The sequence below is a fragment of the Xenopus laevis genome, chromosome 1L (assembly GCF_017654675.1).
Source record: "Xenopus laevis strain J_2021 chromosome 1L, Xenopus_laevis_v10.1, whole genome shotgun sequence".
NCBI classification, from domain to species: domain Eukaryota; kingdom Metazoa; phylum Chordata; class Amphibia; order Anura; family Pipidae; genus Xenopus; species Xenopus laevis.
In genome coordinates, this window is record NC_054371.1 from 208419278 (window position 1) to 208447272 (window position 27995).

The following is a 27995-nucleotide window of genomic DNA, read 5'->3' on the forward strand; positions in this document are numbered from 1 at the left end:
TTTAGGACATCCTCAGGGGAAAGCACTCGCCTGCATGCGATCTAATGTAGAGAAATGCGCAATCACCAGCTTTTTCTCTCACCCATCCTGAAAGGCTACAGTCGCACTTCTGTCCTGGGTCCCTTCTCAGCCGACAGCTCTTCCTCCTCAGCCCTCCCTCCTTGGTCCTCAATACAAACACTCTCCATCCTCAGCCCTCCCTCATCAGCCCTCTGCCTGGCTAAGGAGCTGGGGCCTGAGAGCTGAGGAGGGAGGGCTGAGAATAGAGAGCGTTTTGTAGTGAGGACCGAGGAGGGAGGGCTGAGAATAGAGAGCGTTTTGTAGTGAGGACCGAGGAGGGAGGGCTGAGGAATGAGCCACGAGGGGGGAGATTGCAATAGCTAATGTGGGCAGCACGGAGGTGTGACTGCAGCCTCTTTGGATAAGTAGGAGACGAGTCTGTATAGTTCTTGGTTAGGAGAGTGCAGGAGTGTGTGTCCTAAATTGTGTTCCGTTCAGTCTGATCTGCACCCAAACCTGCCTGACCCAAGAGTAAAGCCACATCACTAATTCATATCCACGGAACGGGAACTCTAATTGACTTATAGGAAACCCCCGATAGCGCAGCTCATCCTTCAGTCCTACTAATTCTATTCACTTATTAGTGATGTACAAAGTGACATTAGAGGTGGTTTAGGTGTCGTCACCTGAATTGTCATTACTACAATTATTCAGCTAAATCTTCAATATAGATTTTATAGGAAGGACCTTTTTTTTATCTTTTCTATACTTTATATTGCAGGGCAGCGCTGCTAGTTTTCTTTCAATATTGTGTATTTGAGCATTGGATTTAGTGTTTTATGTCAAGAGATTTTCTGTGTAAGAGATGCTGCCAGAGACCTTTTAAATGGAATCGATCTGGAACTTATTCTAAACATGTTTTTAGTTTTTTTTTTTTTTAAATATCGCAGGATATGAAGAAAAATGTGCTACACATACAAGTCTGGGACCTGTTATTCAGAATGCTCAACATTAAGGGGGTTATTTGTTCAAGTTGTGTTTTCCACAAATATTGGAGTTGATTTATTGGTCAAAACTCACATTTTGTTGTTTAAAAAACTGAAAATAGCTTAAATCTAAAAATTCACCATCTAAAACCTGTCATTGAAGTTTTTTCTTAAAGGACAAGGAAAGGCAAAAAAATAAAATCCCATTTTTACTTTCTTTAATGAAAAAGAAACATATCTCCAATATACTTTAATTAAAAAATGTGTACCGTTTTTATAAGAAACCCGACTGTATGCAGTGAAATTCTCCCTTCATTTACTGCTGTGGATAGGAATTGTCAGACAGTCCCTAACTGCTGAGCAGGGAAACAATCATACTTATGAACAGCAGGGGGAGCCCCCGCCTTACTTCCCAGCCATGCTGAACTCAAGCAACTTTGTTTATGATGATCCCTAAGCAGCCCAGACCATACTGAGCATGTGCACAGTCTTAGTCTTGTAAAGATGTTCAGCAAAGTAACAAGATGGTGACCCCTTGTAGACAACTTTGAAAGCATAAATTATTTGTTTGATTAGGCTTGTGGTGCAGTAAGTTCATGTTTATATTTAGTATACAAAATACAGCATTTCTAGCCTTATTCTATTTTAGACTTTCCTTGTCCTTTAAACAAGAAATCATTGAAGTTGTGAGTTCATTCAAGGTATAAAAACCTCTAACATTTGACCTTTAATAAATAACCCCCTAAGGGGCAGATTTATTAAGGTTCGAGTTGTGTTTTCCATGAAAATTCAAGTTTGTTAATTTTTTTGGTCAAAATTCACATTTTCAGGTTAAGAAAAGTAAATAAAACTCCGAAATTTGACCTTTAATAAATAACCCCCTAAATAAAGCCAGTTTGATTCTCCCAATAAGTATTAGTTGTATCTTAGTTGGGATCAATTACATGAAGAGTTTTATTTTATAAAAGGGACATTTTTAATCGTTTACAATCTAGTCTATGGGAGATGGGCGTCCTGTAAGTTGAGCTTTCTGGATAACGGGGTTTCCAGATAACAGATCCCATACTAGTAATGCTGTACCAACAGCCTGCCGGCAAGTTTTCCAGCTGTGATGCATCACAAAAACAACCTGTATTGTTCTGATGTTGCTCTGCTCAGGAAAGACCTGAAAAACTGAAACGAGCTTTCTGCCCAAACTGAGCAACATTAGAACTTTTTTCTTTCTTTTAACAGTTGGGAAAGTGACCAGATTTCATGAAATTTGTTATTAGCAGTAAATAGACGTAAGAATAGCACCAGGATCAATTTTACATTAGATTTACTTTTTTTTCTTTAGTTGCCCCAAAATCCTATTTGCCTGGTCTGGTTTCCCTTATATCACCCACAGTGTCACTACTGATTAAGAATAAAGCTAATTAAAGATGGCTTCCCACAGCTGTAGCTTTTCCGCATTCTAGGGATGCACCGAATCCAGGATTTGGTTCGGGATTCGGCCGAATCCTTCTGCCTGGCCGAACCGAATCCTAATTTGCATATGCAAATTAGGGGCAGGAGGGAAATTGCGTGACTTTGTCAGAAAACAAAGAAGTAAAAAATGTTTTCCCCTTCCCACCCCTAATTTGCATATGCAAATTAGGGTTCGGATTCGGTTTGGTATTCGGCCGAATCTTTCGTGAAGGATTCGGGGGTTCGGCTGAATCCAAAAAAGTGGATTCGGTGCATCCCTACCGCATTCCCTGCAGTTATTCCTTCTGGGCAGTAACAAATGTGAAAAGAAATTTCCCCACAATCCAACAGACTCTAGACTGGAATCTTTGGGCACATTTTTTACTAAACAGAATCGTTTTTGCAATTCCTTCTCCTGCAATATATTATATCTGTCAGTAATTATTGTCTTGATCTGGTTTTTAGTTTATTTGCTTTTCCAGAGACACACGTGGAGCTTTGGGGAGTTTCGTAGCCCGGCGACTAGGGATGGGCGAATTTTTTTGCCTTGTTTCGCTGAAAAAATGACGCCCATGGACTTGTATGGGATTGTGCGTCAAAACAACTTCGTCGTGCAACAATTTTTTTTGACGGCCATAGACTTTAATGGGCGTCGGCGACATTTCGCCGGCGGCAAATTTATGACGAAACGGGTCAAATTCGCCCATCCCTACTGGCGACAAGTTACCTCTTCATCGGGCAGCTAATCTCCCCGCAATGCCTTCCCGCCGGCTACAATCTAAACCGCCGGCAGGATGGCACTTGGAGTGATTCGTTTTACGAAGTTTCAGAAAATGAAGCGCTCAGAGTGCTATCCTGCCGGCTAGAATCCAAATTGCAGACGGGATAGCACTTTTTGCTCCAAGTGCCATCCTGCCGGTGATGTAGAAGGCATTGCGGGGAGATTAGTCGCCCAAAGAAGAGGCAATTTATTGCAGAGCGACTAAATCTCTACGTGTGTCTCTGCCCTTAGTCAGCAACATAGATTTATACCAAGCTGGGCAGCTGCCATGTAAAACGATAAAGTTCACACGATTATAAAGGAATGTCAGTGTCTGCAGTAATTCGGGAGTTGAACATTTCCTTAAATACTTAAACTCCTTTACGATAACTTTTATTGTTATAGAATGGCCAGTTCTAAGCAACTTTTCAATTGCTCTTCATTAATTATGTGCCTTTTTCATCCGAGTCTTTCCTGCTTTTAAATAGGGGTCACTGACCCCATCTAAACCAAATGCTCTGTAAAACTACAAATGTTTTGTTACTGCAATATTTGATTATCCAGCTTTCTTTTTAGGTCCTCTCCAGTCTCTTATGCAAATCAATGCAGATTGCAAACTGGAGAACTGCTGAATAAAAAGCTAAATAACTCAAAAACCACAAATAAAAATAAATGAATATCACTGTCTATTACTTCCAGCGCTAAATTAATTTTGTAAATACTTTCCACACGAATATTTTGTACGGGACTAAATGTGGCTTTATATGATCTAGAGAATGTTCTTGGCTTCATTTGTTCCAAACTATCAATGCAAATGAGTAGATCTGATTATTACTACTTTTGCACTTTATTTGCCCAACATTACTATAGTATTATTTATGGTTATAACTGTTTAGTTACATTTGTACATGGAATAATAAGCTGTTATTGGACAAGAGAAATGCCGTCTCTTATCGGCTGAAAAATACATTTAGGAAGACTATTAGTTGCATAGCACCTTGAACTGAATAAAGATTTGCTTTAACCCTACTGCAGAATGTCCTGTTTTATTTGCACTCGGTGCCAAAAAGCTGCTCTCACTTTAGGGGCATTTCCTTGGATCAGGGGAGTTTTAGTTCAAGGGAAAATAACATCCAGGAAACCTGAGCTTTCTATACCGTCCTAACTCTACCACTGAAAAAAAGAAACATTTTGAAAATATTTGCAGGAATGTACCTCAAATGTTTATGAATGAAAGTTGGAAAATCACATGAATCCCAAATATGCCAATATCAGATGTATCTAGTTTTATGGACTTTTCTGACTTGTATAGATCAACTCCCAGCAGAGCACCAACACATTTGTAAAGCAACACTCCAGAAATCAGTTTCTCATCCATTTTATGGGTAAAAAGGTCCCCGATTTGTCTACAATGTCCTCTAATGTACTTGTAAAGTGTAATCTCCCCTCGTAAGCATTATTTTTTTTTTTCCATGGAAAACCCAAACTCTGTAATGGGCTTATTTATCAGAATTCGAGATTGTGTAGGGTTGTATTTTTTCTACTTCGAATAGATGCAAATTTTTAAAACATTTGATTGATTGTAATGGATCGAATTTATTCTTTTTAATAAGCAATTTATTGACAGAACATTAGCTTTAGGGCTCTTGCACACAGGGCGGTTTTTCCTGCGCTCCCGTGTTGCGCTTTCTTCCGTTCAGCCGCAGGAGTAGACACTGTCAATTATTGTGAAGGGGGCTGTACTCACACAAACGCACGTAACTCAGGTTGGGACGCAGCATGTTGTATTTTACCTGCGTTTGTCACTTACATGCGTCTGTGTGAGTACAGCCCCTTCACAATAATTGACTGTGTCTACTCCTGCGGCTGAACAGAAGAAAGCGCAGCGCAGGTAAAACCGCCTGTGTGTAAGAGCCCTTAGTGGCCAGAGATTGACCCCTGCCTGGGATTAGATTTGTCTACAAAAACCTTGAGATCCTTCTCAGTTAAGGAAAATCCCAACACACTGCCATTTAGAGGCCCATTTATCAAAGTTTGAATCTCATTTTCTGAAAAATACTCTGGGTTTTCCCCTTATTTATCAATACATTTTCCCAAAAAATTTCTTTGCGGGGAAAAAACCCAAAAAATGTACACATTTCAGATTTTTCACCAGAAAAGAGATTTTTTTTTATCTTGCCGAAAAAACAGGAAATCTTCGGCTTATTCAACAAAACCCAGCACAGATCCAGATATCTTCAGGAATTCTCCCATTGACTTATATGCCACTTCAGCAGGTCTGAGATGCCGGATTTTTTGATTTTTCAGGTTTTTGCCATTCAATAAATGCCCAAAAAAATAAACCCCTTAGTGTATAAACTTGCATTTATCAACAATTTTCCAGTTTGATGCCCAGTTTCAAATCTAGTCAAATTGCTCTGTAAAGTGGCAAGATCTTGCATGGAACAAACCCCACCCCCACTGTACTCCACTGGTCCAATTAGAAAATGTTCCATTTACCACCAGTCTTTGTAATATATCCTTCAGCTAATAACCTTCTGCATGGTGCTGTATCAAAAGCTTTAGCAAAGTACAAACAGATCACATCCACTGCCATCCTAAACTTGATGTTTCTGCTCCCGCCTCATAAAAGGCAATTCAATTAGTCTGGCAAGATCTGTTCTGCACAAAACCATGCTGGCACAAACTACTGATTAGCAATGTAGTCAAGTATCTTATTCCTTATTGCCCCATTTAAAAGCTTTCCTACCACTGACAGACGAACCTGTTTAGTAAAAAAAATTATATGTCCTTGCTAGTTTTAAAGAACTCACTTGTCTTGTGCGGAGGTATAATAATTAGATCACGTTAAACAAGCAGGAATTTCAACAAAAGATCAAAGCAGAACAATGAGGCACACCAATACAACTTGTAGCAAAAATGCCTAATAGGAAAATGAAGAGTAAATATGATTGGTGAAGCCATCTAAAATCTAATCATATAACCAAGCAACCAAACCACCAAACAACGCTCAGCGAATGTTACTAAATTTTAAAATATACCAGCATAAAGCAACGGCTGTAAACAAAGAAAATATATAAACATATCCATTGAACCAGCAAAGATTAGCTTATAAATGTAACAAACCCAATGTGCGTGCTTTGAAACTAGAGTCAATTTGATCCCAGAATAATGACCAAGTTTCAGTAAATGACTGTTTGAGATGTGGTTCTGCTGATTTAATCCTTATTGCTTCTTGCCAGCAGAGTTGGTTTAGGAGAGACAGAATGTCTGCCAGTGAAGGAATGGACTCGGACAGCCAATTTAAAAACAGAAGTTTCTTAGTAGCAGCTGTAAACAACAAAAGTAGACTTAACAATGGGTCTCTCAGGGAATTCGGTTGTTCCTTTAGTCCAGGTCCTGGGGAATCCAAATGTAGGAGTGCAAATTTAGGGTTAAGTTTAATGTTAAGCTTTAATTTTAGAATCAAAAACTTTTCCAAGGATGACCATAACTTGCACACTTTTGGACAACACCATAAGTAGTGAAATAGGTCCACATCTAGTTGGGTACATTTCGGACAGAAAGTCTGAGAACCCACACCTAAGCACTTTTTATATGGTTTCCCATAGCCCAAGTGAACCAATTTAAAATGTTGTACTCTCCAGTTTTCGGACACTAAGTGCTTGTTATATTTACTAATGGAATTTAAGAGATGGGAAGGAGTAATTGCAGATTGTAAGTAACCAGACCATTTTTCAGCCACTTTCTTTAGTGGATGGGGTTGCCTGTTTCCTGGAGACCAAAATATTTGAGAAATGAGATCTATGTTCATTAAATCAGGATTTTCAACATTCATTGACCTTGTGAGCCAATATTTCTGAAGAACATAAGATTCCTTATTTTGGGCTCCAACTAAACCGCTCTTAATAAACATGTACATAGAATGATCACCTGGCTTTAGGTTGTTGTTTCTTCTAAACTCGGGCCATTTTAGTAAGTTACCATTGGCAGGATCTACAACATCTTCCATCAATAAAGGTAGATTGTTTTTCTTATTAGGAAGGAGGGAAGGATAACCCATTTTACAATTTCTCCACAGGAGCTGTAGGGGCATAAAGGGGGTCTGCATGTGATTTAGATTGTGACTTGAAAACAAGAGTTTCCAGGTGGACAGCGAGTCTCTGAATAAGGGATTCGTTTTAAAAGTAACGGGCACCTCTTTCCACTTTGTGTGAGCAACTGTCAAGATGTTAAGGTTATTTTCATGAAATATTTTGAGTTCCGGGTTAGTAAATCTTTTACCTCCATATATCCACTCGATAAGATATCTAGTGATTGAAGCAAGGTTGAAGGCCCTAAAATCTGGAACTTTCAACCCCCCTTGTTCGCTAGGACATCGTAGTTTTGAAAGAGCAATTTTAGGTTTCTTAGTCCCCCAGATAAGACTGTTCAAGGATGAATCCAATTTTTTTATATCTGTGTGTTTCAACAGAAGTGGCAAATTTACCAGTGGGTCGATTAGTTTAGGGAAAATTAGCATCTTAAATAGCGCTATCTTCCCTTTTAAATTCAAGGGAGCATTTACCCATTTATTGCAAGAGAAAGCACCTTATTAATAGCAGGAGTGAAATTCAGAGTATAGAGCTTCCCCAAATCTGAAGGAATTGCGAGCCCTAGGTAAGTTAAATGGGACTTGGGGAGTTTAATGTTTCATTTTCGTAGCAGGGATCCTGAAATATTTACATTAATGTTCAGAAGTTCTGATTTATTGGCATTAATTTTATATCCTGAAAAGGATCCAAACTCTTGGAGAAAGTTGAAGATTTCCCCCAGTGAGTCATTGACATTTTGAGTAATCAATAACAGGTCATCAGCAAAAGCAAGAGATTTCAAATGGACTTTGTTGATTTTGATACCTTGAAAAGAAATCATGTTATTTAACGCTCTAATCAATGGCTCTAGAGAGATATTGAAAAGCAATGGGGACAAAGGACATCCTTGTCTTGTTCCTTTATGAATTTTAAATATGGGGGACTATTAGTACCTGGGATTCTGGAGAAGAGTATATATAACTAATAAAGATGGAAAAGGGGCCCGTAATCCCAAAGCGTTCCAGGCAATCAAAGAGATGATCCCATACCACGTTATCAAAAGCCTTTTCAGCGTCAAGACTGATAAAAGTGCATGGGATTTTGTGATTTTTGGCATAGGAAATAGCACAGAGAATTGCTCTAATATTCTTTATGCCAGACCTCTTTCTTAGGAAGCCATTTTGGGATTCGGATATTACTGATGGTAGGATTAGAGAAAGTCTATCAGCTAAAATCTTGGATAACAATTTAATGTCTTGGTTTAGGAGTGATATTGGCCTATAAGATGTAGGAAATGAAGGATCTTTTCCCTCTTTAGGAAGGATTATCAGATTAGACAGTGTACTTGTTGGGAGCTTCTTTCCGGATAACAAAATGTCATTGAAGAGCTCTGTCAGAAAGGGAGAGATTTTAGTGTTTAATAATTTGTAAAAAAACAGGGGGGCAAACCATCTGGCCCTCCTGCTTTTTTCTTCTTCAGATTTTTAATTGCATCTGAGACCTCCTCAATTAGTATAGGTTTATTTAAATTGGATAATTGTTCTTGTGAGATCAATGGCATCTGAAGTTTTTCAAAGAATTTAGTGCTATTGACAAGGTTGTAATCTGGAGAGGAGTATAAGGATTCATAAAATTCTTTAAATATTTCTACTAGTTTTGATGGGTTATTGGTCAAGGAGCCCAGTTTATCTTTCACTTTTATCAGTTTAGAATTCTTATTCCAGCTCTTAAAGAGATTAACTAAGACATTATTTGCTTTGTTGCTACAGTTATTCAATTTAGCTTTTGAGTAACTAGAAAAGAAGTCTCTTAAAGTTAACCAAGCTTTTAGTGAAGAGGTTATCTCCTTGAATTTTTTAACATTTTTGGGAAAAGGAAAATATTTTAGACTCAGGTAGCAGTCTTTTTGTTGCATACTCAATTTGAAAAAGTTATCATTTACTTTATGATAGAGTCGGGCCCTATAGGAGGAGATTTCACCTCTGATAATCGCCTTCCATGTTTCCCACATCAAGGGAAGGTTGTCTTTATGTTGGGAATTTTCAGTAAGGAATAGGTCCCATCTTTCAGATAGCATTTTAGAAAATTCAGGTTGATCTGCCAACAGTACCAGGAAAGACCATGAAACAAAATCTTTTTTGGTTCTAGAGATAGATAATAAAACTGAAATCGGGGCATGGTCAGAGTGATTAATGGCACCTATTTCTGCTTTTACAGTTTTACCTATTAAGTTATTGGAAATTAATATATAATCAATTCTGGTACCCAAATTATATTGAGGAGAAAAATGAGAAAACTCCCTTTCAGTTGGATGGAGTAATCTCCAAATATCCATAAGGTTGGATGTATTTAGCAATTCATTCATCCATTTCGATTTTTTACCTTGGGTTTTTAGGTTCAGATCAGTTCTATCGAGAAAGTGAATATGAGTTTCATTAAAGTCCCCTCCTAAAATTAGGTTGGACTGTGGGATAGATGAGATTCTAAAATCAGAAAAAAAAACTTTCTTTTGAATGGTTTGGGGCATATACAGAGACAAAGTGCCATTTTCTGTCATTAATCAGGACCCCTGCGTACACAAATCTGCCATACTCATCTTTATGCACCGTCAAAATTTGGACATTTAATTTGCAATGGAATAGCACAGCCACTCCTCCTTTCTTTTTAATGGCTGGGGAAAAAGCTATTTCACCAACCCAGTCTCTAGACATTTTATCATTGTCTACTTCGTTAAGATGCGTTTCTTGGAGGAGGGCTATATCACAATTTAAGCTTTTAAAGGTGTTGAAGGATTTTTCTTCTTTTTATATAGTGGTTCAACCCGTTGATGTTCCAAGAAATAATATTTAGAGTCATTTTGTTATTTGATTAACAGTTGCTTATAGATGAGTATGTATGCACAAACTTTGAGGTTAGTTTTAGAGACAATACTCACTGAGCGTGAAACAATAACTGTAGATACACATTTCATAACATTAAATTTAACACAACCTATGGTTAAATACCAAATTTTACAAAACATGTTGTAGATTAAGACATTAACTATAACAGTATACCATACATAAAGTAACATGACCAAAAAACACAGGTAGGAGGACCTCCTTTTTTCCTTTGGAATAGAGGTCATTCACCTCTCTTTTTAAAAAGAAGTTTTTGGACTTAAAATAATCTCCATCCAGATTGCAACACCCTTTGACTATTAAGATTCAAACACCATATCATCTTCGCTGGAAGGAGGTGGAGAAATTTTTATAGATGAAAAAGGCGATCTGGATCTGGACCTTGATCTTTGAGTTCCACCCAGGTCACGTCTAGGCTCCTTTGAGGGACCTTGAGTCTGCTGTGATGATCTTTCCTGCTTCCTATCCCTTTGGTCTCTGAGGGAGGGCGTTGAGTTTTGGAGAGTTAGGAATTGGCTGGATAGATTTTGAGCTGTTTAGCCATTTGTGTTCCAACTGATGGACAAAAAGAGACGCTTCTTTAGGGTCACTGAAGATGCGTGTTCCCGTTGGTAGAATCATTTTTAACTTTGCTGGATACATTAGAGAGAAATTAATGTTTTGTTTTATCAAAGATTGGCAGGTCTTGGAAAATTATTTTCTCTTTTGGGAAAGATACAATGAGTAGTCTTGGAAGATGAGTATTTTATTACCCTCCAGTTCCAGGCCTTTGGATTTTTTATACATTTGGAAAAGGTTATTTTTTTCGGCGTAGTCGAGGAATTTAGCTATTACCACTCTTGGTCTGGTGACATGGTCTTCTTTAAAGGGACCGATCCTGTGAATTCTCTCTAATTTCATTCCAGTGTTCAGAGAAATGCCCAATTTCTGGGGAATAATTTTGGAAACTAACTTCGCTAGAGAGTCTTTTATGCGATTCAGAAATGCCCACAAATCTCAAATTATTCCTTCGTGCTCTATTCTCCAGATCATCGACTTTCAACAGCAAACCTTGCATTTTATTATCCAGTTGATCAGTTTTCTTTTGCATTTTATTGGAGTCATCGTAAATGGAGGAAACAACAGATTCCAACTCCGAAAACCTTTTATCATGGCATCCCAATTGCTGGGAGATTTTGCCTATTTCCAACTGTAATTTGTCAACTGCAGTGTTGATTGTCGATTCTATAACAGGATTTATTAGTCTAGCCACTTCTTTAGCTATTAAAGAATAGTCTTCCCTCGTATCCGACTTTTGTAAAGGGATTTCTTGAGAATGCCTTAGAATGGAGGAATCAGATTCCAAACTTTTCAGAGACTTTTTGTGGGCTCTCTCATATGTTTTGCCGTTAAACCTTGTTGCCATGTTAGCCTTTGGTATGTTGACAGCCAAAGACCGTTGACGGGGTGCAGGAAGTAGAGGCCAATAGTTCTGCTTATATTAATTTCTCCAAGTGGCTGGGTTGTGTCAAGTGTGTTTGATTCCCCCCACTTTGCTCACTTTTTTTTTTTAAATTATATTTTGTGTATTTTATTTTATTTATTTTTTTTTACTTTTTTAATTCTTGATTATTTGTCTCCCCTCATCTTCTCCTTTTTTCCTGCCTTTAAAGGTATAATAAATTTTTCCTCTGAAGTTTGAACTGAAGGTTGGGTGAAGGCAGGTGTATAATTGCAGCTAGTATGAGGAAGTGCAACCAGACCCCTTAATAATGAAGAGTCACTAGTAGGGAAGAGTAGGCACTGTAGAAAGTGTTAAATCACAAAAACCACTTTGCTGAAGTTAATTATTTTATATAGTGGTTCCCAGGTGTAATGCAGCATTTTGGCCACAAGATGGCGCATGAAGTACCTCACATCTGTGAAGGGAATTCAGCCGGCTGAAACAACAACTCCGTAGCAGAATTGGATAGTGACACAGCAGGGGACCGACAGACACGGTTAAGCCATTTTGCAACTTATTCAGGCTTGGTTTTACCTCAAGCACTGCATTACCGACAAGGGAACTCTCTGCCAACCTCTCTCCTCACTCTTGGCTCACACTCCTCAACTGGGGCCAAACTTTCCTCCGAAATTGCCAGCAGTAAGTGTGCTTTATCTCCTTAACCTCCCATTTGTAATTAAGAAGGTTAGCCGATTATGAATTGCTGTCACTTGGTTGCTAAGATGGAGCTCTACTTCCAAGCCTCCATTCTCCTCAGGCGCCGAACCGGAAGTCTAATTAGATTGTTATCTAATTAAAAAGAGGAAAAGCAGTAAAACCCCATCTCACCGACAAATAACTAAATATTCTAATTGATAATTTATAAAACCACAAATCCCCAAAGCTTTGTAGTAAAAGTTGAACCAGGAAAAATTAAAAAAAAAAAAAAAATGCATGTATTCCCCCTGGTTCTCCTTTTACTTCAAGGCATTGGGGATTTGTGGTTTCACAGGTTATTTTATTTAAACCTCTAACAGAGTTAGCAAGGGAATGTTCTGTGGCACTTAGGTACTTGTATTCACATAACAGATTCTACATTCTGTGGCATTTAAAAGGTTTAAAATACAAGGGGTTCCCCTTTCTAAGAATCTACATTGAAGACCAGTATTCTGCTCTTACACACGCAATATATACATTAAGGTCACACTGAGCATTTTGGGGAGATTTAGTCGCCTGGTGACTAATCGCCTCGTCTTTGTGGTGACCAATCTCCCCGAACGCCTTCCCTCACTCTGCGTTGGCTAAAATGAAAAATCACCGGCAGTAATCACACGCAACGATTCGTTTTCTATAGTCGCCGCGTGTGATTAGCGCCGGTGATTTTTCATTTTAGCCAACGCAGAGTGAGGGAAGGCATTCGGGGAGATTGGTCACCAAAGACGAGGCGATTAGTCGCCAGGCGACTAAATCTCCCTGAAATGCTCAGTGTGACCTTACCCAAAAGGGGTTGTTTATCTTCCAACCACTTTTTTCGGTTCAATTGTTTTCAGATTGTTCCCAAGAAATTACTTAACATTTTAAATTTTTTACTGGTTTTTCAAGATCTAATGGTCAGTTTAATGTCCCTGTCTCTGGTGTTTGAGTCTGGCAGCTCAGTAATTCAGGTGCAGATTCTGAACTGTTACAATTTTGCAACATTTACTTGATACATTTCTCAGCAGCATCTGTGGAGTATTAGCAACTATTGTATCAATTCTAACAGCTGCCTGTAATGAAACCCAGGTATTCTGCTCAGCAGGGACAAGGATAAGAAATGTATCAACTAAATGTATCAATTTAAAACAGTTAAAGGGTCGGCGACCCCCTCCTTCTAGAGCTGCTTTAGAAGGTAAAAATGACACTTAACCCTTCAATATAAGAAAAACGCTCACATATAGAAAATAGAAAGTAATTGGAAAAAGTTATTTCTGGTGAAATATCTGAAAGCAACTGAACTGGAAAAAGTGTTGGAAGGTAAAAAAAAAACCCTTTACGAATTTACCTTGACTGTTTCAAACATTGTTATTTTCTGAATTCTGGAGTTGTATTAATGTGGCAGAAACCAGAGACACATTTCGGTTTTCAGAATGATGTGGGTTTATTGGTGCTTGTTTTGGAAGAAAAAGCAAACAAAACTTGGTTTAATAATTATACAAGTCAAACTTTCAGTTGCAGTTAAACAATAAAGGTTTTAATGAAATAAATGATGGCCAAGTTGAATGTAAACACATTCTCTTAAAGGTTCAAACTAAATCAAATAACTTGCTCTGCTTGCGATTGATAATTCTCACATAAGGAGTTTTTTCGTCATTTCAGCTCTTGGAAAAGATGTTATAAAACAAGATTTCTTTTTAAACATTTTAACAATATTTGAATTCTGCAATTTGATTCTACTATTTAATCCCAGCTAGCCTCTTCTTCTTGTGCGAATGAAGGAGTAGTGACGGCATTTCCTCCGGCCTGTTCGCCCTACAATGAAAGGCCAAAATGAGTAGATGCATTTATCTGGGACACGGTTATTAAAGGACTAGTAATCTCAAAATATTTTTTTTAATTTTTTGTATATAACAAAAAATGAACACCAAGACATATTTAACTTTAAAATCACAACGTCTTTATTAAGAAATAACTTACCGAAACTCCGCTTCTGCTACTCTTTAGAAAAGGCGATGGGTGACGATCCATCGTGCAGCACTGGATTTCTCCTCCCTGGCTATCGCCCATATTCTACTGACGGCATGTGAAGGAGGGTGGGCGAACAAGGGACACTAAGCCGTCCGAGGCACGATGACACCAACCAGCCATTGGTCGGCCCACTCCCAGCAGCAGCAGCACAGGGGCAAGTGAACCAGGTGTCCAACAGCAGCAGTAGGAGGAGGTAGCAGCACCGGTTCGGCCTTGGCTCCCACTGCAGGCAGCATGTTCTCCCGTGTCTTCTTGTCCCCAGTGTCTGTAGGGAGGCCGGAGCCCCGGGGATTCTCTCCAGCTGAGGTGCCTGGTTCTCCCTAAGCCAGCAGGCCCATCACTAGTGCACCATTCAGGCTTTCTGAGGCCACACTGCCGCCAGCTCGGGGCATATAAAATCATCCAATTCACTGGCTCTCATTGCAGGTCTCTATCAGCGCGGCTACAAACACCCTGCGCTACTGCTGCGACTCGCAGTCAATCAAAGTGACAGGTCTTATCGAGTCATTCATTCTGAGCCTCAATCTCTCACTGCTCTAAAGAATACTTGCTAGTAAGTTATGGCTAGCAATAACATTTCGCATTGCTCCCTTACAATCCATGCATTGCTGGTGGCAGACATGGGAGAACGTGCAGCCTGCAGAGGGGAGCCGAGGCTGAACTGGTGCCTCTATCTCCTCCTCCTGCGCTGCTGGCCCTACTGCTGATGTTGGACACCTGGTTCACTTGCTCCTCTGTGCTGCTGCTGCTGGGAGTGGGCCGACCAAAGGCTAGTTGGTGTCACAGTGCCTCGGAAGGCTTAGTGTCCCTTGTTGCTCTCCCACGCTCCATCACATGCTGTCAGTAGAATATGGGCGACAGCCAGGGAGGAGAAATCCAGTGCTGCACGATGGATTGTCGCCCTGTCTCCTTTTCTGAAGAGGAGCATAAGCAGAGTTTCGGCAAGTTATTTCTTAATAAAGACTTAAGAGATTTAGAAGACTTAAGAGAGTTAAATATGCCTTGGTGGGGTTTTTTTTTCATCATATACTAAATTTTAACTTTAACTACTGCATTATCCCCATTCTGCAAGCCACTTATTTTATCATTATCACACGGCAAAGGCACAGTGAACAGCAATGGGCGTCATGTTACATAAAATAACTAGAAATTATTTGAAGCACAACGGCTTTTTGCTGACTGTGGGAATTTGTCTCCTCCTCAGGCAACAAAATATCTATTTTAAAAAAGTTTGTATTGCAGACAATGTGAATGACCGCATGCAATCAAGTCCAATGGTGTTGCAGCATCTGACGGGATCGCATGAGAACTAATACCGTCTGCAATTTTTTGTTGACAGAATCAGATGATTTTGCACAATTGACAAAACACTGCTTGTGCCAGTGCCCTTAATGGATTCATGATCAGCCATGCAGCATGACTAATGGATCAAAATGCTAATTTCCAATTGAAAGGTGAAGGAGTCTAAAGGAGAAAATGAGGGAAATGGTTATAGAGATAGTTTTTATGCAGCAAAGCAATTAGAGACTCCATCCAACAAAAGTCGCTTTACAGCAGTGTAAAGACTTGTACACACTGGCCGTTCATGCGTAAACCTATGCTGAACATGTATAACGACCTATATTGCATTTTTGTGCAGTTTTTTTAAACACAGAAGTGCGTTTTTGTCAGTTCCATATATTTTATTGTCTTCTGAACTTGTGTCTAGCACAAGAAAATGCAGCATGTTGCGTTTAAAGGGCAAAAAAAAACAACAACTCCAAATGCTCCTGTGTACAACCAGATAATAATGGACTCAATGCTGATGTGTTCATATCTGCTCAAACACATAAAAATGCAAGTGTGCAAGAGCCTATGAGGGAGAGCACCCTAACAGGTATCCAGGAAAAAAACTTCCATCTTATGTATATGTTGCAAAGCAGTTTCAAGGCCAAGTTTACAGTGTCAAACAAAGAAACTCAACACTTTGTGAGTGGGGCTTTGTTAGGTGGTTAAAACCAAAGAAGTATTTTCTTATATGCCTCAAATATTAATAGTGGCAGCACAATCTTATGGGCAACACATTATTTCCTCCCTGTAGAACTGCACAGTCTCACTACTTTTTTCAGCTCACTCTCTTCCCAGCTCACAAGATCTCCCCACTCTAATCAGGCCCTAAGAACAGGCTGATGTCTCACTTTCATTGCATTCATGCTCTACACTACAAACTTGACCGTTTCTATGAGCTCTACGACATGTTCCATGAAATAAAGCACAAATATAGAAATAAAGCACAAATATAGTATTAAGAGGATTAATGTTCCAACCACCCCAACAGAACAAAATCGTGCTACAGCTCACCCCTCTGGGGGCTTGGAAAAAAATAAAAAATAATCCTACTATCTATATACTCCCCCGTGTATCATACAATGTTGGTATAAAAGTATATAGTTTCCCTCTCTGTACCACGGCTGTCATTTTCTGGATTCTGAGACTACTTACCTTTACTGAATTTCTCTTAAGGTGGGTTTACGAGCACTTTAGGTGAATTTCCTCCATTTATGTACTGTTTACTATACTTACTAGCCACTTATTTGGGTGTGATTTTAAGGTTTGTGTGATTAGTTCATTTTAGTGTTTAAAGGGATCCTGTCATCGGAAAACATGTTTTTGCAAAACACATCCGTTAATAGTGCTACTCCAGCAGAATTCTGCACTAAAATCCATTTCTCTAAAGAGCAAACAGATTTTTTTTATATTCAATTTTGAAATCCGACATGGGGCTAGACATTTTGTCAATTTCCCAGCTGCCCCTGGTCATGTGACTTGTGCCTGCATTTTAGGAGAGAAATGCTTTCTGGCATTCTGCCGTTTTTCCTTCTCAATGTAACTGAATGGGTCTCAGTGAGACATGGGTTTTTACTATTGAGTGTTGTTCTTAGATCTACCAGACAGCTGTTATATTGTGTTAGGGAGCTGTTATCTGGTTACCTTCCCATTGTTCTTTTGTTTGGCTGCTGGGGGGGGGGGGGGAAGGGAGGGGGGAGATATCACTCCAACTTGCAGTACAGCAGTAAAGAGTGATTGAAGTTTATCAGAGCACAAGTCACATGACTTGGGGCAGCTGGGAAATTGACAATATGCCTAGCTCTAGCCCCATGTCAGATTTCAAAATTGAATATAAAAAAGTTTGCTCTTTGGAGAAATGAATTTCAGTGCAGAATTCTGCTGGAGCAGCACTATTAACTGATTCATTTTGAAAAATATTTTTTTTCCCATGACAGTATCCCTTTAAGCATATACAATAAGGGTCTGTAAGCCTTTATCAGATTATTAAAGGAGTTGTTCACCTTCCAAGCAGTTTTTTTCAATTCACTTGTTTTAAGAGTTTAATAGCTTTCCATTTTTTCAAAATGTAAGATAAAGTTTAATATTCGTATGTGAGTCTGGCAGCTCAGTAATTCAGGTGCACATTCTGCACTGTTACAATTTGCTACATTAGACTAATACAAGAGGTCCTCTGCACTCAACCCTTTATAAATATATTTAAGACATTTTGTGCCTTGAACTACATTAGACATGACATTAATATTAGCAACTATTGTATAAATTCTAAACAGCTGCCTTTAATGAAATCCAGAGATTCTGCTCAGCAGGGACATTAAACTTCATCAAACTTCAATATTAGAAAAACGTTCACGAATAGAAAGTGATTGAAATTATTCTATTTCTGGTGAACTATCTGAAAATAACTAGATTGAAAAAAAAAAAAAAAAAAGATTTTGGCAGGTGAACAACCCCTTTAAATGTAAATCTAGGAACAGAACTACCAGGGGTGCGATTGCACATGGGCCCACAACCCCTTGCGGCACTTCAGACTGTTGCACCAATGCAAATCTGTGCTGAAAACTGCACCAGTGGGCTGCTCTGCTTGCACGTGGGCCCTGGTGTGGATCGTTATGTTATTACGTAGGAACAGCCAATGGTGGAATTGGGGCATATAGAAATATTCGTACCATAGAGTCCGCTGCATAAAAGCTATTCAAAGCTCCATGGCCCCCAAAGGCAATTTCTTCTAACCAAGCAGGGACTTCTTGATGAGCCTGTAAAAAATTTAACAAATGGCATTTTCAGAATAAAAGCATTAAAGTTTTTTTTAAAGAAATATGATCAAAAGTATCAATCAATAACAAATGATATGACAAGGAGTGCATTCATCGCTGGCAGAAAACACGTTAACCTGTGCCCCCTGCGATTTTGTATAATAAAGAAATAACTTCTCTTTTCCGGTTACATATCCAATGCCTTGTGGATTCATCCACTTTAGCGTGAACAGACCCAGAAAGGAAAATGCATCTAAAGCTTCAATACGTCATTTACATACTGGGGAACATGTACACATGTATAATACACAAAAGCCATGAATATCTTGTAAACGATATCCTTATAAACAGTGACTAGTGATGTCATTTTTGTCACATGACTCACTAAAAGCTGTGTATTATAATAAAGTACCCCCTGTTGGAAAATATGAGGATATTAGAAGTAACCTCGGAGTTCCATGACCTGTATAAAAGGTCATGGAACTCCTCGGTGACTTATAATATCCTTATATTTTACAATAGGGGGTACTTTATTCACTACATATCTACACATATGCTTGGTGGTATGCGGATTTCTGATAATTGAAATAGGAAAGTGGAGTCCTACTAATTTGTATGCAAAAGCAGAAGAATCTTCGAAAGTAAAACAGGTTTTTTTCCTAAAATTTCCGTCTCCACAGAAAACCCTATATCATTGATTCCCAAACTGGTGGTGGTGGGGGTTCAAAGCAATAGCCTGAACAGCAATATCCCTTGCTATTCCCTCGAACTAAAGCAATACATGTTCATAAACGGTCATGTATATCCCTTGAACTTCAGCAAGGTGAATTACTACTATATCATGAGCCAAAGGAGACCCAAAGAATGTTTGAACACAATTGGAGCTTGAATTCATGAACCTCTGCTTAGGTTCCCCGACACTTCGGGGATTTGCAGATCCCAACAACAGCAATTTGCCCTAAATGTACATTACAAGCGAGCCCGTGAGCTTTATAGTCTATAGCATATCCCATGAAAATAGAAGTCATTAGTAAAACCTGCTTTTCTTAAAGAAAACACACGGCGTGTAACATTAGGAGCCAATAAGAGGCACAACAGTCTCCATTCTCAGATGGATGATTAAGAGCCTTTTTGTTTTTAGAGCCAAACAACTTGTTCCTGGTTAGGACTATTTCTACAAGATCATTGACACAAAATAGAAGACTTGGTAACTTGATTACTAATTAGACATTCTATTTTCTGTTACAAAGAAAAGCCATATGGCTAAATGGAGAACAACATTAACATTTAATTTTGGCCAGTGAACTTTCACATAACCCCAGCCAATGCTTGTAACTCACATCGGTAAGAATTTTCACAAGGGGACGAGCAATCACATGGTCATCCTGAACATTGAAAAATGATGTTGCCTTTCCGGTGTTACCACAGCGACCGGTACGACCAATTCTATGGACGTACTCATCAACTTCCTTAGGAACGTCATAATTTATCACGTGTTGAACATTTTCAATATCCAAGCCTCTGGCAGCAACTGCTGTGCAGACAATAACAGTACACTTTCCAGTTCTGAAATCCCAGAGAGCACTCTCTCTTTGGTATTGTTCTCTATCACTATGAAGGAAAAAGGCATAAAGTTATACTTCGCATAAAGATGGATTCTTGTGGAATGACAGACTTGTAATTTAGCCTCTAGGCTAAAATCGAATCCTGAGAACACAAATGTCTAACTATCACAGGGTGAAATGAAAATCCTTTTGGAGGAATGCCTCAGGCACCAGTATGTAACAATTTCTAATAAAATGCCATATCGAAAAGCCTAATTCATTTAACGTTTAAATTCAAGGGTTTAAAATGAGAGAATTCTCTGCTAGTGGTGCGCAGTTGAGAAATTCTCGACCTGTATCCGACCCCTCTTAAACCGCACCGGCCCGCTGTTCCCTCTCTATTTATAGACTTGTGCCTTACTGCTGTTTTTTTTTTTTTATTATTAAATGGGCGTTGGTCTGGGCAGTCTCCCCTTCAAAAGCCGCATATGCAGGTGGCGGGGGAGGATCTAGTCCACAGATTGAAACCAAGGTTTTATATTTTGATCACAGGTAAACAAGTTAGGGACCGCCGTATGGGGTTTACCTTGACGTGGTATGGCGGTTTACCAATTTTATGATCATAGCTTTGTAATAAAAAAACCCTGTTCTACTTTTTTTAGACAGGGGATTATTGTATTTAAATATTTTTTTATATGGCCTTAGGAGTGCACCCACAACCCTCCTCTTGTTACTGATGTGACATCACAAAAGGGGCGGGGCAGAGGTGGGAGTCTATAAATTAAGGGGCCGAAGTACTAGGTGCGGGTTGAGCTCTTCTGCTCTCCCTGCCTGCGACCTATTACTTCGGCCTGAAGATTTCGTGCAGAAGTCGGCCCAAACCCACCCCACAGCGGGTCCCGCAGTTTTCAGGCCCACCCACACATCACTATTCCCTCGCACTCAACTGAACTGGAGAAGCCACTTGGATGAATGGTGAAATGTTTATATCAAATCAGTGAAATTTATTATGCATAATATATAGGCGGGACCACATAAAAACTAGGGATAACTTAAAATTAGGGGATGTAAAATTGAGGTTTTACTGTACATTACAGCTTTTCAAAGGTTATTTATAAGTGTTATTGCTTTGAAGGAAGTGTCTGGCTGTTTAGAAAGTTTAACAGCAAGTTTTACAGAAAGTTTTACAGCAACAGGTTTCACTTGCGAGAATACTGACCATTTTTAAAGAGGTGGTTCACCTTCAAACAACTAGTTGTTTTCAGATAGATCACCAGAAATAAAGACTTTTTCCAATGACTTTCTATGTGTGACCGTTTTTCTAATATTAAAGTGTGAAGTGTTATTGTTCACCTTCTGAAGCAGCTCTGGGAGGGGGGGTCGCCGACCCTGTAAACTGTTCTAAATTGATACATTTAGTTGATACATTTATCTTTGTCCCTGCTGAACAGAATCTGTGGGTTTCATTACAGGCAGCTGTTAGAATTGATACAATAGTTGCTAATACTCTACAGATGCTGCTGAGAAATGTATCAACTAAATGTTGCAAAATTGTAACAGTTCAGAATCTGCACCTGAATTACTGAGCTGCCAGACAGATTTTGGAAAAACTGTAAAAAAATAAATAAATAAAATAAGTAATGGAAAGTAATTGAAAAAAGTGTTTATTTCTGGGGAGCAATCTAAAGATAACTGAAAAAGTTTTGGAAGGTGAACAACCCCTTTAAAGCAGCAAATGTTTTTTTTTATTAATGCATATTGAAGCGTTGCTTAGAATAACATTTTCTTTCATGACGTACAACAGTTTTATTGAGGCCCTCATAAATTATCAAGATTATTATCTTTATTGTTACAATAACAAATCAGTAATTCAAAGGAAGTTTTTATTATTATCTGAACACACATGAAATAAGCAGTTTGCAACTTTGCATTTCTTTGGTTGTTTATATTTTCTGCACTACTGGTTCTGCCTCAGTATAGTAGAAACACTATAGCAGAGGCCTGCTTAATAACAGACCAAGAGGAGACCTTCTGCTACATGGTTTAGAGTCAGGGGGGGGGATAATACTGCTTTCAATTACAAACTATAGATATGAGAAAGTTGCATAGTATTATATTTTTGAGATCTGCTTTAATACATGCCAAATGCCATAGCTACGGTGTTTTATTTGAACGGCTTCTTACCCGTGAATGCTTGTTGATGAAAATTTCTCTTGACAAAGGTAACCAGCAATAAAATCTGCCTTCTTTTTTGTATTCACAAAAATCATAGTTCGCTCTTTCTCTACAAGGGAGATTAAATGAATAATTAGCATGTCTGCATATTGCTCACATTAAATATTGTAATTCTTGTCCAGTGCATGTGATTACAGACTACCGTTGCTATTTTCAAATCTGATAGTAACAGGCAAATTAATCTAAAAAGTTTAATGCACAAAATAGATTTAAATTCTGGATTAATTATCTTAAAAAGGTAAATTCTACATAGATAAATGCAGGAAACTTTCTTTACTTACTGTGGTCCTTCCATGTCATCATTTAACATTGTTAAAGTTGGCCATAGACGCAAAGACAAAGTCATACAAATCTTTATTTTCTGACTGTGTGCGTCTCGACATTTTTCGTAATCGGTCGTTTAGTCTAGGGGTCCCCAACCTTTTTTGGCCTGGGGACCAAGAGCCAAATTTTTTTGTAAGGACCAGTTGGGGGGGCGTCCAATTTGGCGCGCCGTTATTCAATTCTGCACACCACGTTAATTGTTCGGCAGCCCACTTCCCGGTTCTGGGCCGCAGCCCGGTGGTTGGGGGCAATTTAGATTTATATTGGCTAATGATAATCTCTCTGCATGTATTTCCTATACGATATTAATGGGAGACTTGCTACTATTTGTTAGATATAAATTTTGTACGATTGTTGTCTGTCAATTAAAAGGCAGAACATTGTCTTATTCGTTCTTTGTACTATATTATTTAATCTGAATGGTTAGTTGTAGGTCGGGAGATTGCAACGCACGATCGTTCGGACAGAAGGATAAAATCGGCACGTCTATGGCCAGCTTTAGGTTTGAAGTCACCAACAAAAAAGCATTATAGTTTCCAATATCTAAACAGCCATACATGGAACAATCTACTGCTCTATCAATGCTCTCAAAACTGACCCTTCCCTGCTCTGATCTGTTTATTCAGCACCTGGGCAAACCTTGACCAACAAACCAATAGTTTTAGAACACTGCCTGAAAAAAAAGCATGAACGAAAAGTTGTACTATTTAAAAATGACAAGTTTTGCTTAACTTGTTAGGTTTCCTCTCACACTCCATACATACATACATACAAACAGAACAGGCTTCTGATAAAACTTATCACAGTGTGCATATGTAAGATTATAAATCCCACGGGCAGTAAATTATGTGAATGATGTATCGACAATGTAAATATGCGCAGAACATGTCAGCACTGTATAAAGCACTTTTAACGTAAACATATTGTACCTGAGCTTTTCAGAATTTCAAGTAGCTTTTCCATCTTTCCATTTTCTCGCATTTCAAGAACTGTTTGTGCCACATCACTACAAGCTCCTCCAACTAATCCGACCACAACAAACAAATGTTCAGATTTCAAATAATTCGAAGCCAACCTACATACAGGATAGACACCAACCAAAAACATTGTTACATCAAAGAGCACAATGCATTTAGAAATATGGCTCATGTATTATAAGATTGATTTTAAAAAGCTTTATATAAAATCTAAGCAATGCACAACAGATTGCTGAGAGGGGGTTAGTGAAGAATATCTTTCACAACAGTACAGAATTTTTAATATTTCTCTATAGGATGCCATAGGAAGCTCCTCCATAAAATGGCACAGTGCTCCCAGGACTTCCTCCATATCCAGATCAGGTAACTGTTGTTTCCATTTTCCTGCATCTATATAACTTACATCATATAATTTGATGTGGAATGTATTCAATCCAGCAGGATTCTCATGTATTGCATAGTTTAAAATCTGGGACATTTAGGCCTCCGTGCATTGTCGGCTGTAGCATTAACATATAAATGCAGGGGTTTTTGTTATATCGATTGAAAGCATGGAAAAGTGCCACAATATCCTTGAGTTCTTTCTGTTTTTAGTATGAATGGTAGCGTTTGTAAGGGAAACAGCAATTTTGGAATTTTTATCATTTTAATTGAATTTGCTCTGCCTATATACAAGAGAGTATGATGCTTCCAGCTGTTTATTTAATTTGAGAGTGTATTTATGTCATGCCTTATGTTCATGGTTTATCTATACAGACAGAAAACTTTACAGGGCAATCATAAGTGCCCTGGGAGAAGTCTTCCCTGCAAGCTCTTCAATAGGGGATGAGAGATTCCTAAACATGGGAAAATGACCTTTGGAAGTACCATGAGAAGTACATGCTTAGTCTTTGTAGCCTAGTAGCAGCGGGAAGGTGTTTGCAATAGTGATGTGCGGCCAACCCAAAGCCCATGGGACAAGCAGGTTCTGGCGGATTTCCGCACAAACTTTCTGGGTCGCCGACCATTTCTGGTTGAGCTGTTCCTCCTCTCACTCTGCCTACTCGTGACCTTACACTGCCTATTTCCTCCTCCAGCAGCCTCTATTTGTACCTCCTCCAGCAGCCTCTATTTGTACCTCCTCCAGCAGCCTCTATTGACACCTCCTCCAGCAGCCTCTATTGACACCTCCTCCAGCAGCCTCTATTGACACCTCCTCCAGCAGCCTCTATTGACACCTCCTCCAGCAGCCTCTATTTATATCTCCTCCAGCAGCCTCCATTTATTCCTCCTCCTCCGGTAGCCTCTATTTACACCTCCTCCAGCAGCCTCTATTTATACCTCCTCCAGCAGCCTCTATTTATACCCTCGGACGCAGGTCAACGGAGGAACTTGCCAGGTTGACATTTTGTTGACCTGCACATCATTAGATTGCAGCTTTTGACGCATGCTAAGTATTCAATTCTTAAAGGGGTGGTTCAACTTTTGATTAAACTTTAGTATGTTACAGAATGGCTAATTCTAAGCAACTTTTCAAATGGCCTTCATTATTTAAAGTTTTTGAATTATTTGCTTTCTACTTCTGACTTAAGCTTTCAAATGGTGGTCACTAACCCTATCTAAAAACAAATTCTCTGTAAGTCTACACATTTGCTACTTTTTATTACTCATCTTTCTATTCAGGCCTCTCCTATTCATATACCAGTCTCTCATCCAAATCAATCCATGGTTGCTAGGGTCATTTGGATCCTAGCAACCAGATAGCTGAACTTGCAAACTGGAGAGCTGCTGAATAAAGAGCTAAATAACTCAAACCCACAAGTAATAAAAAATATGGTCTCAGATATCACTCTCTACATCATACTAAAAGTTAAAGGTGAAAAACCGCTTTAATGGGCTGGCTTTGGGGGATTTCTGTGGGCATCCACAAGGAGGAAAGAGGGCAGTCAGAAGTAGGAAGTGGAAGGGTGTGGAGATTAATTTTGTTCACCAATAATACCATTGCAAATGATGCTGCACAGAAAGGAACTCTGCTGGTGCTGGACAGGTTCTTGAACTTTCAATGCAGTAAAGCAGGATTGTAGCGGTGTGACCCCACAAACCAACAGAGTCCAGTGACAAACATAAGGGGAAGCTTATCAAGACTGACTCAGACTAACCCGTGTGCCAGAACAAGGCTGGTCACTTCCCATAATCGCTATGGGTATATCAGCCAAAGGAGGACAGAGTCAGTCATAGAGTCAGTGTTTTCTCTAATTTTCTGCCTGCTAGTGGTGGATACTTTACCAAAGAGTTCCTGTGTTCCACATAGTGTTATAAGGGGGGAAAAGTATGTCATCTAGCTTTGATAATTTACTTAAATTTGTTGGATTCTGTAATGAATGTTAAAAAATTTATTTTTCAGAAAATGAATTATATGTAATTTGCAAACTTGACATCTCAAAATTTTGTTATAGGAAAAACTGTTGCTGGTATGATTTAGGTGGCAATACAATATACAGGCATGGGATCAGTTATTCGGAAACGCGTTATGCAGAAAGCTCAGAATTACAGAAAGGCAGTGTCTCCCATAGACTCCATGTCATCCAAATAATCCTAAGAAATGGATTATTACCTGCTTGGTAATAATAAAACATTACCTTGCACTTGATCCCAACTAAGATATAATTAATCCTTATTGGAAGCAAAACTAGCCTACGGAGTTTATTTAATTTTTACATTATTTTCTAGCAGACTTAAAAGAGAAGGAAAGCTACTAAGGCAGTTTATTGCCAATAGATTAGCCAAAACAGTGCAAGCTAGAACGCCATTTTTAATCATTAGAATGCTTTTCCATACCCGAGTAAACAGCTCTAGACACTGTCTGTATAGCAGCTGCCATATAAGCTTGCAGTGACCACTTCCTGCACGAGTTTTTCCCTGCTCGCTCATAGCTCTGAGCTCAGATTACAGCAGGGAGGGGAGGAGGGAGAGGATTAAATTGAGCATGCTCAAAACCAAGCCCTGGAGGTTTAAAGTGGACCCGTCACCCAAAAAAATTATTCAAAATCCTATTTTATCACATTAGTCAAGCAAAATGAACTTTATTTACACTATATAAATTATTTGAAACTTGTTTCCTTCAATCTGGGAATTCATAATTATAAAAAGCAGGCAGGAGCCATTTTGTGGACACTGTTATTAAGGCAAACCTTGCATCATCTCAAAATCTTGTTTGTGCACCAGAATAGGGGACATGATGTCCATCCCCATGCCCTGGTTACACAATTAAACGGTGAAGAGAACGGGAGAATGTGGGGAGAGCAGTGACATCTAGGAAGTGCTGAATGTAAAGTGAAAGCAATTGTCTGCCCCGCCTCTATGCCTAGGCATAGAGGCGGGGCAGACAATATTTGATTGACAGCTGAGATTTTTAAATGAGTTTACAACAGCTATGATTGCTTTAATAAAAAGTTGAAATTGGATTTCATGTTTAATTTGAAAAGGACTTTTATTATACAGATTTGTGTGTCTGGGTGACAGGTCCACTTTAAGATGAAAACAGGAAGTCTGATACAGAAGCCAATGTGTACACAATAGAAGGAAAGAAATGGCGTTTCTTTAGACAGAGGACTCAGCAGCATTACTTTGAGTGTTTACTAGTGTATTCATATAGACATTTCTGATAAAGCTTACTTAGTTTTAACCATTCCTTCTTCTTTAAAGTATAAAGATCCAAATTACAGAAAGTAATCTGGAAAATTCTGGGTCCTGAGTATTCTGGATAACAGGTCCCATACCTGTACAGGCTTTACCCAAACCATTTAGTCTACATTACCTCCGAATTTCCTCAGGATAGGTAGCACTGAACATTAGTGTTTGTCGCTTTTCTTTTGTTGGCATTCCTGGCTTTGTCATTAATTTTTCTATTTCCGGGGCAAATCCCATATCCAACATGCGATCCGCTTCATCCAGAACTAGATATCTTAGCTTACTTAAGCCAATCTTAACAAAATAGGAAATAATATATTGATACACATACGGAGTCAGTTTAGTCTTTCATACATAGAACTGCCAGTACAAAGCAAATGCAAGTTATGTCATTATTAATCATACAGTATGTTATCGGTATGGTAAAGGTCGGAAACATTTCAAAGGCTGGAGGTATATAACTACAGCTTGAGAGGTTAAAAAACAATGTACGGTGCAATCAAGGGCAGAGTTTGTACAGTACAGAAAAACAGTAAAATATGTAACTAGAGTAGGTGTCACACAAAGGGTAACCAAACTTCAGGCCAGCTGATAAAAGAACAAAGTCTAAGACCATAAGTGCCGGGCTAAACTAAAGGCATGTGTTTTGGGGCAAAGGGAACAATTAGGTTCTTTATCACAACTTGGCACACCACAATCTATTAATATAAAAGATCTGTACAGTGTACATACAAAAGAGTGTTGCTACACTGGTGACTGACATGCTTCGATTTCTGTGTAAGTGCAAATGTTGCTGGACCCATGATTTATTTA

At 38.8% G+C, this 27995-nt stretch overlaps 1 protein-coding gene across 4 annotated transcripts in view; it reads right to left on the reverse strand.

Annotated features, from left to right (window-relative positions):
• Positions 1-13745: 13745 nt before the first annotated feature.
• The window catches only part of ddx4.L (DEAD-box helicase 4 L homeolog), a 55804-nt gene continuing 41554 nt past the window's right edge, over positions 13746-27995 (reverse strand). For 3 of the 4 annotated variants that reach the window (XM_018233784.2, XM_018233731.2, XM_018233699.2), the window contains exons 20-25: positions 27310-27476; positions 23466-23611; positions 22162-22261; positions 19774-20044; positions 18347-18433; positions 13746-14135 (exon numbers count right to left, since the gene is read on the reverse strand). In XM_018233784.2, coding sequence (XP_018089273.1) covers positions 14064-14135; positions 18347-18433; positions 19774-20044; positions 22162-22261; positions 23466-23611; positions 27310-27476 — 843 coding nt within the window. In that variant the 3' untranslated portion in view covers positions 13746-14063. 4 annotated transcript variants of the gene reach the window in all.